Source organism: Arctopsyche grandis, chromosome 9 (genome assembly GCF_051622035.1).
Source record: "Arctopsyche grandis isolate Sample6627 chromosome 9, ASM5162203v2, whole genome shotgun sequence".
Lineage (NCBI taxonomy): Eukaryota > Metazoa > Arthropoda > Insecta > Trichoptera > Hydropsychidae > Arctopsyche > Arctopsyche grandis.
This window is the reverse complement of record NC_135363.1, coordinates 27,396,660-27,410,016: the sequence shown is the minus strand read 5'-3', so window position 1 is coordinate 27,410,016 and position 13,357 is coordinate 27,396,660. Positions and strand designations below refer to the sequence as shown.

Here is a 13,357-nt window from a genome sequence, read left to right as displayed (position 1 = left end):
AAAATGTGTTTTTAAATTTGTTTATTAATTACTGTATGACGGTTAAAACGAAAATTGGGACCAAAATGACGAAATGATATGAAAAAAGATGTATTATTCTTGCCTATGTACATACAGTGCCCGACAGAATTAAGTGGACACTTTAAGACAGAATATTTTTGTTATGATACATTTTACACAAGAGAAATAAATCAGTAATGTTCATGATACTTAGGTTTAAAAAATTATACAAAAATATTTTGAAAAATCAATACCGTTTCAATACAAAAATGAGCAGTAAAGACAAAATTAAGTGGACAGAGAGAAATTGAGATATATATATTTTTTAAAACTTGTATGAGATCCTTTGGAATTAATTACAGCCTGCAGTCTATTGGGTGTGCTTTCAACTAATTTTTGGTGTGTCAGCATCTAATTTTTTTCAAATAGTGGACAATTCATCAAAAAACTTTTTTTTTTTTTTTTTAATTTTTAAAATTTTTTGGTCCATTATAGACCACTCATTTTCTATGGGATTAATATCTGGTGATTGGGGAGGCCACTCAATTAATTAAATTGTATCTTCTTCGAAAAATTTCATTGTTTTCTTCGATTTGTGTTTTAGGTCGTTGTCCTGTTGAAAGATGAAAGTACTCCCCAGACCCATTTTTTTCGACTGATTCTTCCAAATTGTCTTTGATTATATCGATGTATATATCGGAGTCCATTATTCCTTCTATTTTGGCTGGACTCCGACGCCCTTCCAGGAAATACAGCCCCATATCATAATTGAGCCACCACCATATTTCACCATTTTCTCAACACACTTGTTTTTGAGGGCTTCACTGAATTTTTTCCATACTTTTCTTTTACTTTTTGTGCCGAACAACTCAAATTTACGTTCGTCACTCCACACAATTCGTTTCCAAAACGATAAAGGCATTGCAATATATTTTTTGGTGAATTTTAATCTCTTCACTTGGTTCACCTTGCTGGTTAAAGGTTTGCGCTGCATTCTACATTTTTTAAAGCCAGCTTCTTTTAATCTACGCGACACTGTCTTCTCCAAGATACTCAACGACAGGTTTTCTTTAATTTCCCGACAAGTTTTCGTCGGTTCTTGCTTTACTTTCTTAAAAATCAAACGATCACCCCGTCGATTTGTTCATTTTTTTCTTCCTCTTCCCGGTAAATTCTCAACAGTGTCGTGGTTTTTGAATTTTTTCCAAATCTTTTCGGCAGCACTTTGAAATACAATATTTACTCGCGATATCACAAAAACTCACACCAATTTTATCATCTTCTACCACAAATTTTCGAACTTAAACATGAATTTCAGATTTTTTTCGACATTTCATTTTTACAACACTAGACGGGAACAATATTAACGAAACAACTGTCTCCTACTAATTCAAAAAATTGAAGAAATCGTATCAGTAATAACTGAAATACAGGGCCCCAAACACATTCGTTCCGCATGTACGCACGACCCAATTTTTGAATTGTGACGAATGCGGCAATGTCAACGAAACAGTTATAAAGCGAAAAAAACGAAATGTCTAAATTAGGATCATAAAATAACACCCTTTTAATTTTTGAAAACTATAATGCTCTATGTTAAATACTTTTTGAGAAAACCGCGTTCTTGTGTACACATAAAAAATGTCCACTTAATTCTGTCGGGCACTGTATGTATGTACATATATTATGGTAAACGGATTATTGCGCAAATTGCAATCTCGCGCACGACAATCGTTGCCACACAAATCGCGAATACGAAATATCTGGCACTCGAGTTCTCGTCAGTACAATATTTTTCGTAATGGAATGGCTTTCGATTGATGGAATTTTTGGGTGCCAGATGTTCCGTGATTGAGATTTTAGTGACGTGCGTGAGATCGCATTTGCAGAATAATCACCGAACTTTCCGTCTCCAACCACGACACTCCTCATCCACTGGTGCAACGCATTTGGATGAGGAGTGTCGCGGTTGGTAATATTTGCCGTCAGTTATAACCAGAGGTAGGGCCGGAAGCGTGCTTTTCCAGGAAACAGGGCGTTTTGGGTCTATTTTCCAGGAAATAAAAAAGGTTCACCATAAAAATTAGCAATGCACGGCGAACAATGAACAATGAACGGCGCAAAGTACCGCTGATCCTTAGTTATAAGTAAAGCCCCGACCCTGAGGGGGCTGTATATTGTTCGAATATTGTAAATGCATTGTTAAAGGTTTGCCGAACCCTTTTTACAAAGAATTTACAACAATTGAACAATAAACAGCACGCTTCCGGTCCTACCTCTAGTTATAAGTTATTTTATTTTATTTATTTTATTTATTTTATTTATTTTATTTATTTTATTTATTTTATTTATTTTATTTATTTTATTTATTTTATTTATTTTATTTATTTTATTTATTTTGTTTACTTTGTTTACTTTGTTTACTTTGTTTACTTTGTTTACTTTGTTTACTTTGTTTACTTTGTTTACTTTGTTTACTTTGTTTACTTTGTTTACTTTGTTTACTTTGTTTACTTTGTTTACTTTGTTTACTTTGTTTACTTTGTTTACTTTGTTTACTTTGTTTACTTTGTTTACTTTGTTTACTTTGTTTACTTTGTTTACTTTGTTTACTTTGTTTACTTTGTTTACTTTGTTTACTTTGTTTACTTTGTTTACTTTGTTTACTTTGTTTACTTTGTTTACTTTGTTTACTTTGTTTACTTTGTTTACTTTGTTTACTTTGTTTACTTTGTTTACTTTGTTTACTTTGTTTACTTTGTTTACTTTGTTTACTTTGTTTACTTTGTTTACTTTGTTTACTTTGTTTACTTTGTTTACTTTGTTTACTTTGTTTACTTTGTTTACTTTGTTTACTTTGTTTACTTTGTTTACTTTGTTTACTTTGTTTACTTTGTTTACTTTGTTTACTTTGTTTACTTTGTTTACTTTGTTTACTTTGTTTACTTTGTTTACTTTGTTTACTTTGTTTACTTTGTTTACTTTGTTTACTTTGTTTACTTTGTTTATTTTGTTTATTTTGTTTATTTTGTTTATTTTGTTTATTTTATTTATTTTATTTATTTTATTTATTTTATTTATTTTATTTATTTTATTTATTTTATTTATTTTATTTATTTTATTTATTTTATTTATTTTATTTATTTTATTTATTTTATTTATTTTATTTATTTTATTTATTTTATTTATTTTATTTATTTTATTTATTTTATTTTTTTTATTTAATTTACACCAAGAAGGCCTATCAGGTAAACCCAATGCACCTTCCTGGCCAAAGACAATTATATAAACATATATAAACATATATGTAAACCATCCATATATACACAAATACACATACATACATACATAACTAGTAACTATAACTAGTCACCTTATAACTAGTCACCGGACCCAGAAGGTGCCGCGTATTGTTCAAAGGTTGTAAATGCATTGTTAAAGGTTTGCCGAACCTTTTTTACAAAGGATTTACAATAATGGAACAATGGATAGCACTGTGAATATCCTACCTCTAGTTATAACTTATAACTATTTAGGATGGTTTTTAAGGTATCGACTTCGATTCAGTGGTAATACTCTTTCATTCGTTCTGATTTGTAGGTTTAAAGAGACGATGGGCTGCCAGATACGATATGTCTTTCTCGTGTGACACTATTCTGAAATTGTTCAATGGTTTTCGAAAAGTCTAATCTCGGGTTAAATGGAAATTCGGAGGAAATTCGGAGGTGAAGAAGGAGGTACCAGATGTTAATTCGCTTCCAAAAGTGTGTGATTCCACTGTTACTGTCGAAGATAATGAACAGACATTAATTGCCTTTGAATCGAGCGATCCTGAGCAAAACATGTATGTAAGAAAAATTATAATCAATAAATACCAAATTAAAAAATAACTAGATATATAATCAAATAATAAATATAAAAAAGAAAAAAGTACGTATGTTAATAGTATCCTACCTCAGAAATACTCAGCTAACTATAAAACATAAAGACAAGAAAACATTATTTTACTTTTGAATAAAAAATGCACGTGTGCATATTTGCCTTGGGGATAAATATCGGCGAATGCTATTGTGTTTAGGTTGAAATTTCTACCTGTGCTGAAGGCCGTTAATGGGATACAAAATAGTGTCATAATTAGAGGTCGGAATCTGAAGGGGCCGGAAACGTGCCGCCTATTGTTCAATTGTGGTAAATGCTTTGTAAAAAAGGTTCGGCAAACCTTTAACAATGAATTTACAATCTTTGAACAATTAACATCCCCTTCAGATTCCGGGCTCTAGTCATAAACCTCGAGTACAATTATCCGAAGGCGGTATTCCCTCTCGGTTAGGGTTGCCAGATGGTATCCAAAAGGAGGACATGTCCTCCTTTTCCACGTTTTGTCCTCCCGTCCTCCCTTACCTACTGTAAGTCCTCCTTTTTGCTAAACATCGGGCGGGACTTATTTATGATGATTTAGTTTCATGCATTGAGTTCTTGAGCATCAGAGGTGTAGATATTGACGATGTTAAGCTACACGATCAATTTTGTAACTTGATTTCATTTCTTAAATCAAAATCAGATGAAGATGAAGCATATTATGATTTGAAGTTGCACGAGCAGTGGACAATCTACTTCAAAAGTGTTAAAAACATTGAATGTTTCTCAGAACTGCTCAAGATCTGCGAGTTTTATTTTTGTATAAGCGCACATAACGCAAATGTGGAAAGAGTTTTTTCACTGATTAATACTCAGTGGAGTAAAGAGAGGAATAGACTAAGTGTGCAGTCAGTTAAATCTTTAATTCTTACTCAATACAACTTCAAAAACATGATATGTGAAGATTTTTATAATTATTTGTTAAAAAACCAAGACCTTCTTTCCAAAATTGGCAGCTCAGCTAAATATGATTAAAATAAAGTAAAATAATATAAAAAATTCGTTTAATTTCTGAATGTCCTCCTTTTTTACAGAAAATCCTCCTTTTTAGACCTCCTTTTTAAAAAAGTTTTTCTACGTAAAAAAGGTATGAATTGTTAATTTGAAAAGTTATTTTGCTGTAAGGAAATAATATGAATATATGGGGGGGGGGGGTGCCTTAAAATATTTTGCGGGGGGGCGCCTGGAATTCACGCTACGCCACTGCTAAACGTATTCATTATTTGTGGGAATCCCCGAATATGTATTTGGTTTTCAAGCATAGACAATGTGTGGGTTGCCAATGTGTAAAAAAAAAATAACTACTGCTGACGTAATCACCATCTCGGCCCCCCCACCCCCCATATCATCAAAAATAAGCAAAGCAAAGATCCCCCGCCCCCCTATAGTGCTTACGTAATACTTGAACGGCCCCTAAGTGCAATTTTATTTAATTCTCATATTTATTTATTTATTTATTTTAAAAAATCAATACCACAGAGACTTGACAGGTTGCCCCAAAGCGTCAATGTGATTTTAATACATTTCATATAAAGACAATTTAATATATTATTCCTATTAATTTAATTCAGATTCGTGTAAATACTAGTACGAGCTTGTAGCTCGCAATTTTACCGATTTAAAATTCAGCACACTTCCAATTAACCCTTTTAAACGAAAACAAAAAATAGTGTGGCCAGAACACTATCCTAATAAACATGTTTCAATAGAAAATACTCAATATAAAATAGTATTAACAGTGGGGAAAAATCGCAAGTGAAAATACGTACTTTTGACGTTTGATTTGAACTGGACGACTGCTTAGAGATTTGAAAGCTGAAAAGTACTACAAATGAACGATAAAATACCCGAGTAAAGATTCCAATATTCATTTTGAACAGAAAATTTACAGATTTTGAGACATCGATCGAACAACACGAAGATATAGAAAAATCACGCGATTTAAAAAACACATATCTCCGAATCTCGAGCCAATTAACAATTGTTATTACCCGATTCGTGTTTACATTAGAGTGAAAGAACTTCTTCTGGTATAGATAAAAAAATAAAAATAAAAACTTAGTATTTATAATTGTATATATGTATGTACATACACAGTATGTATATGAAACTTAAACTGATTTTGAAAACGTTATTCAATAACGTGTTCAAAATTTATGGACCGACATAAATACACACACACACACAATAAACCTTTAGGCCAAGTTTCAAACCGTTAAACTGAAGTTTAGTGTATTTTAATTGCCTTAAACCTTGCAAAATGTCTAGATTTGTTTTGGCATGAAATTTTTTTTCTCAGTTTATCAAATCATTTCACGGATTGATACGTTGCATTTTACACGTGTTTAATAAACAAAAATAAAATGAAAGAGCATTGAATTTAGTATAATATTATACATAGAGTATCAACAATAGTCGGTTGTTTTTTACTGCGATTTTTCAATGTCATTGAAATTGTTTTGAAGAAAACACTTTTTTGCGGTTATTAATCAATTATCATTAATAAGTAACTTTAAATTTTGCGAATTCGGAAGTATTCCTTTTGACTGCACAAGATGCATGGCGAATTTGAGCAGTCGAATTCTATTATCGATGATCTTATTTTTAATTCCAAAATGTGTGTAATCTGTGAAGAGACGATGGTTTTAATATCGGATGAGTGGGTATTTTTATGCGGTTTTTCATTATTATTGTAAACAAAATATTGTAAAAACATGTTTTTCTGTGGTATAATGTCACGTCCGTGTAAATAATCTAGTTGGTTATACAAAATAAATATCGCATTAACATTTCAATCGTTATAAATTTCAAAAATCAAAATCCCAATACCAATCCAGACACAATATCTTTGTTCAAATTATCCATTTTAGCCATCACTCATAAATTATTTTGGTTGTTTAAAAATTACTTTTATTTCGCTTCTGGCAAGATATGGACGGTCATTAAATCCAGATCGACCGTTTCCTGTTAGAGTTTGCAAATTTATTGCTGTGACGGTTTCAATATAATCGAAATCGCCTTCCTTTTGCAAATTTGGCAAGTCCGAATCCATTGATTGCTTTAAGCATAATATAAACACGATTCACCACAGGTAAAAATGTATAAACACAATTAAGAAAAACCAGATCCATGTAATCCAGATCTCGCCAGCAGCGTTTAATAACGATCGTTCAACCTGTGACGTATACTGTGTTTGAATATGTAAAAGGTGATCTTTAATTGAACGTTGAACTTTAGTTTGAATCATATTAATCACTTGTACTAATTTATTTAAACTCAAAAAAGGATACGCAAACCTCCTTTTTTAACTTTCACACTGAACGTAATTTTGTTTATTTTAACCTTATTTTAATTACACTGCAAATAAAATCGTTAGATTGTACGTATTTTGATTTGATTTGATATACTTATTTTTATTTTTACTCTCATTTTTTTATAAAACTCATTTTTATTTATTTACTTTTTATTTATACCTACTTCATTACCAATGATTCAATAAATAGGGTAACATGTCAATTTTTAGTGATTTTTTCATTCCTTTTTATGTTTTGAATATCGCTATTTTTTTTTCATTACTAATAATATTATACGTTGGCAAGAAAAGTCGATCTTACTCTATTCATTCATGTTGGAGTCGGAGTCAATTTTAATCCGACTCCACAGCCCTGATCTAAACTAAAGTTTAATTATTCAATGATATAAAATCGATTTAGGGTCATCCCTCATGGCACTGATTTGGCATTTATGACGAACAAAAAAGTTTGTTTCCAGAATGTTTGGTTCCAGTGAATAATTAATACTCGTTCCAATGCAACAACAGGGTTGAGATATCCTTATCTATCGTGATAAGGATATTTTAATGGGGAAACGGTCGATCTGGATTTAATGACCGTCCATATATTACCAGGAGCGAAATATTAAGAAGATCGAGCTACGTTGTGAATCAACTTTATAGTAAACGTAGTTTTTAAACAATCAAAGATATTTAAGAGTGATGAGTATAATGAATAATCTGAAAAGAAATATTATGTCTGGATTGGTTGAGATTTTGATTTATGAAATTTCAAATGATTAAATTGTAAAAGCGATATTCATATCTTTTGCAGGAAGAAAAACATGGATGTGGCATTCTACCACAGAATAACATGTTTACAATAATAATGAAAAACTGCACGAAAACAACCAACCACTCATACGATATTAATTAATATACGTTTCAATGCAACAGCTGGGTTGAGATATCCTTATCTATCGTATGACAGTACTTCAAATCATTCGCTGCTGATCTGTCGAATCGGTAAGTTTAACTTTATTATGCTTAGCACTTATAGTTCTTTTATGTCTAATTTTCAACTTTGTTTTTCAGGATAAATCTAAGAGAAAATCAGAAGCAAGATGTTCAGAGTGAAGCGGAAGTCCGATTTTGCTGCAAAACGTGTGGCATACTTGTATGATGCCATGAAACAAGCAAAGTTCCGCGACACCGGTTTTGATGTTCGAGACAAAATGTATCTTAATTCGAATTCAAAAATATTTTAAATTCAAATTGTTCAGTCAGTTTAATAATATTTTTTCATAATTGCAGGTTCTACGCGCACTTGATCGTGTTAACGGCGTGTAGCGAATTCTTCGAGAATAAAGAAACTGACGTGGTGGAAGACATCATGTCACATTTTGACTACGAAGTCATCGAAGCAATCCTGAAGTATTGTTACACTGGACAAATAAGTACGAGTTCATAAATATCAAAAATAATCAATCGGAAATGCGTGTATTTTTAATAATTATCTGAAATATAATTTTAGCTATAGAAGATAAACACAGCGAAAAAATAAAGGACCTAGCCAAACGACTCGGAGTGAAGATTCCACCACAATTTAAAACAGTCGATATTTCCAACTGTCTGAAAGTTTTGAAACATTCGGGTGATTCCGAATTAATAAAAAAGGCAATGGATTTGTCTCTGGAAAATTTTGGAACGGTGAGTGTTAGTTATATGAAAAAAATATGTGATTTAAATATTTTTCAATTCCACTTCTGTTTTAGCTGTACAAAACTGGAGATTTTCTCAATCTGCCAACCTACACCGTGACCGAAATCTTGAAATCGGACGATTTGATCGTGCCTTCCGAAGAAGACGTATTCAATGCTGTGAAATTGTGGGTAAATCGTGACAATGCAAATCGTAAAATTAAATTGGCACAGCTGATGAGATCCGTGAGGTTATCCTTGCTTTCGATGAAGGTATTTGAAATTAAATGAACGTTACAGTTTATTAAATAAAAATCATTCGAATAATGTATTATATTTTCAGTTTCTCGTCGATGAAGTAATGACGTTCTGTCTGTCTTGTGCTGACTGTATGACCACTATTAGACAAGCAATTATAGACAAGGATGATAAATCTTCCATCCAAAGAGACACCCCTCGTAGAAAGAAACAAAACATAGCAGTGGTTGGGGGATTGGATTTCGATGTGAGTTTTATATCAAAAGTATAATATTTTGATTGGATTGTAAATTTATTATATTATTGCATAACGTGTTTTTAGAAGACAAGTACCATCGATATAGGTATAGAAGAAAAACTCCGCAAAAAATCAATGGAGCCAGAAAAAATAGCACTGGTTGGGAGGAGTACTTTCGGTGTGAGTTTTATATCACAAGTACAATATTTAGATTGAATTGTAAATTAATTATTTTACTGCATGACGTGTTTTCAGGAGGCAAATGCCATCGATATATATGATGGAACAAATAATAGTTGGACTCTATCCAAAGAGATTAGAATTAATAAATGTGGTTTTGCGTCTGTCCTCGTGGGAGATTGGATCTTAATCATCGGTGGACAGAATTCTTCATTTAAATCATTGACTTCGGTAACGTTTTCCGATATTGTGAAGTACCCGCTTAGAGAAATCGGAATATAACGAATTTATTTGTTTTCAGGTGGAATATATTGATTTGAAAAGCGGTCAGAAACATCCATTGAAACCGTTGAATCAAGATCGTGTTTGGTTCTCAGCAGTGACACTTCGTCGCGATTCTTCCACAGATGTCTACGCCATTGCTGGTGATAATTCTGATAAATCAGTGGAAAGGTGATTAAATTGCAATCGTTTCATCAGATCGATTGAAAGAGAAGTTAACGCTTATTGATTTCGATTAGGTGGAATAGCAAGACTGGGGACTGGGAGATCATCGCTCCATTGTTGATGGATGCTTATCTCCATAGTTCTTCTGTAATCGATGGCAAAATATTTGTAACAGGCGGGAGGGTACGTGGCTCTTCTACGAATAAAGTGCAGATGTATTCAGTGGAGACCAATTCTTGGACTTACCGCGCTCCGATGATTCAGGCAAGACAACGTCATTCGGTGAATATTAATTAATTTTATTAACAGCTATCGCAAATAATATAAAACTCTCCAAAATAAAATGAACCTAATTTTGATTTCACCATTTTAGAGCGTCGCGTTCAAAGGGAAACTTTACGTCGCTGGGGGACGTGGCCAAAAAAATGATACTGATTTGAACGATATGGAGCGTTTGAAGCTTTCCTACACTAGGGACCGTGATTTTGTATTTGACAGTGTGGAGCAATACGATCACAATGCAAATGTGTGGAGAGTATTCACCAAACTACCAAGACCTCAATTTGAAATGACTCTTTGCTGTTTCCAAAACAAATTACTTAGCATGGGTGAGTTTTTTTATAGCTTAATTTTAATTTACATGCCTTAAATGTATAATGAATTTATTGTTTTGATTCTCAGGTGGATGGAATTGTAGAGATGTTTGGGAATACGAAGAGACAACCAAATCTTGGAAAGCTTTAACACAAATTATCAGAAATAGAAATGGTGCAGTTGCACATGTCATTCCATACTATTCAATTATTTGATCGACTGTAGTTTTTTTTTATTTGAAAATAAATGTAGCATAAAATAATCATTAAATGTATTTAACGTATGCTTTCTGTATGTATCTAAATGTTTGAATAAATACATAATATGCAACAACTTCTCGAAATATATTTTATTTTTCTGTGAATATGTAATGTTTATTTTTCAATTAATTAGCTTTCAAGCTATTTCTTACATAAATAAATAATATTATCCAAATGAGCTGATCAATAAGAGAGTGGCCAAAATCAAATACATGCATTTAAAATCTTTAAATCATAACTACAAATATACAAAATTAATTTTAAAAATGTATTCAATATTTAATTTTAAAATAATTAAAAATAATGAAAAACTAATAAAATAAACTCATCTGTAAGTTAACAAATATTGTATAATTTTGAAGATTTTTGCACATTAAAATTGCACATGAAAACCAAACCATTGACTCTCAATACATAGTTTTCACACGTTTCGTCGAATTCTCAATTTTTCCGTTATTTTCCATTTTCATTAACTGATAGTTACTGAATTATTTGCACCACTGGCTCTCAAACTTTTCATGATTATAATTTTATTTAATGATGAAATTCGATTTCAAAGAAATAGCATAAATTTAAACATAAAGTAATCTGTATGTTTTTACGATTTGCTACATTCCAACGGTTCTCAAATGAGTTTTGCGACGGTTTCCCAAACATTTTAACATTTTTCTTCCGTTATATCATGTTTTTTATTGAATCGTCCAATTTTCTAGTATTGTAATAACTTTTGTGAGAAATTATCAATATTTTTAAGTTAGTGGCTCTCAAACTTTTTTTCTTTAATTTGTTTTTATTCTAAAATTCGTTTCCAAATCATCTAACTTCGTTAATACAAATGATTTTATAAATTTCTGTACGTTTATTAAATTTCGGTTATTCTCAAACGGTTTATAGAATTGTTTTTCATGCTCTCTACGGCGGAGTAAACGTTTATTTTTCTCGTAAATAAACAATTTTGAAATCCTTCGTGACATTTTTGACACCAGTGACTCTCCGATAAATGCATTTTTTGTGTTTTTCAATGATTTTCGACTTATTTTAAGTTTGTTTTTCACACTTTTATTTAGTTTAATAATATTTTTATGGGATATAATTCTATTGGACCGATTTTTAAGCAATTCATCTATGTTTTCAGTAAGTGTCAACTATTTCAAAACACTTTTCTCAATTATTTATATCTTTTTTATTTTTATATTTTCATTAATATTTATTCAAAGTCAACAAAACATTTTCTTAATATTATGAATTTCTAGAATTGATTTTATACCAGCGCTTCTAAAATGTAATCGTGAATGTCTTTAACTATATTTTTTCACATACAAATTTGAATTATTTGGATTTTCATGTAAATAATTGGTATAAATTATATCGATTATTTTCATTTTTGAAAGTTTTTTTTTCCTCTTTTTACGCACGGTAGAGTGAATTGGTTTTATACTGCTGAACGTGTCATGAAACTCTGAAACGTTGCACGAAACTGGAGACGCTGTTTCTATTTCTAGCTTCTTTCTTTCGGGGACGCGACAATTGGTGCAAGGCCAAAATGTTCAACGACAAAATGTACCCGAAAATTAGTGCACTGACAAAATGTACCCGCGACAAAATGTACCCGCGACAAAATGTACCCGCGACAAAATGTACCCGCGACAAAATGTTCAAAATATTCAAAAATCCTAAATTATCCTATTTTAATGGCAAAAGTAACTTTTTATTGTATTATATTTATCGATGTATATGGTACTTTTTATCGTATAGATCGCGGATGTTATTAAATTATTATAAATTAAAGGTGTTCTCAACCGTACCAACATATACTTATTTAAATTGAACAATTACATTTTAAGCGAATGTCATTGTGACTCATTGAATATCATTTTAAGATGTCATTGAATTAGTATAAATGTCAGGGGTTCTCAACCGTATCCAATATTTACGTATTTAAATTGAAAAAAAAAACTTTCCGAGCGTATGAACTGCAGATTACATTGCATTAGTTTATATGGCAGGGCTTCTCAACCGTCTCCAAAATTTTCTTTATTTCAAATGAATAATTTACTTTTTATCGTACACATCGCGGGCGTTATTAAATTAGTATAAATGACAGGGGTTCTCAACCGTATCCAATATTTACGTATTTAAATTGAAAAAAAAAACTTTCCGAGCGTATGAACTGCAGATTACATTGCATTAGTTTATATGGCAGGGCTTCTCAACCGTCTCCAAAATTTTCTTTATTTCAAATGAATAATTTAGTTTTTAAGCGTATGTCATTGAATTAGTTTAACACCGAAGACCTCTGTGAGGGACAGTATATATAAGATAATTATAAATTTTAGAGTTAAGTAATTTTAAAATTAGCTTGATAGCTAAGATAATATATAAATAAATAAACGTTGATCGCCACGTTTTATTTTGATAAAACAGTTCCCAGCCAGCGGTCACGTGTACTTCGAGTTTTAACATTGAATGTGACCTTTACGGCGTCTCTAAA

At 31.3% G+C, this 13,357-nt stretch overlaps 1 protein-coding gene across 1 annotated transcript; it reads left to right on the top strand.

The window, feature by feature from the left end:
- The first annotated feature begins 8,178 nt into the window (after nt 1–8,178).
- LOC143916635 (kelch-like protein 41) lies at nt 8,179–10,941 on the top strand. The gene is made up of 12 exons (XM_077437828.1): nt 8,179–8,215; nt 8,285–8,426; nt 8,504–8,646; nt 8,724–8,899; nt 8,965–9,162; nt 9,233–9,394; nt 9,470–9,565; nt 9,641–9,796; nt 9,867–10,018; nt 10,087–10,294; nt 10,386–10,620; nt 10,694–10,941. Exons 2-12 carry the CDS (start codon nt 8,314–8,316, stop codon nt 10,819–10,821), a joined length of 1,767 nt encoding a protein of 588 aa, XP_077293954.1. The 5' UTR covers nt 8,179–8,215; nt 8,285–8,313; the 3' UTR covers nt 10,822–10,941.
- Nucleotides 10,942–13,357: the final 2,416 nt, after the last annotated feature.

What these genes read in the sequence shown, in the direction of transcription:
- LOC143916635 (XM_077437828.1), top strand. Translation starts at nt 8,314, where the DNA reads ATGTTCAGAGTGAAGCGGAAGTCCGATTTTGCTGCAAAACGTGTGGCA. An exon ending in TTTGATGTTCGAGACAAAAT is followed by an intron (nt 8,427 to 8,503) that starts GTATCTTAATTC and finishes TCATAATTGCAG; the next exon opens with GTTCTACGCGCACTTGATCG. An exon ending in TTGTTACACTGGACAAATAA is followed by an intron (nt 8,647 to 8,723) that starts GTACGAGTTCAT and finishes ATATAATTTTAG; the next exon opens with CTATAGAAGATAAACACAGC.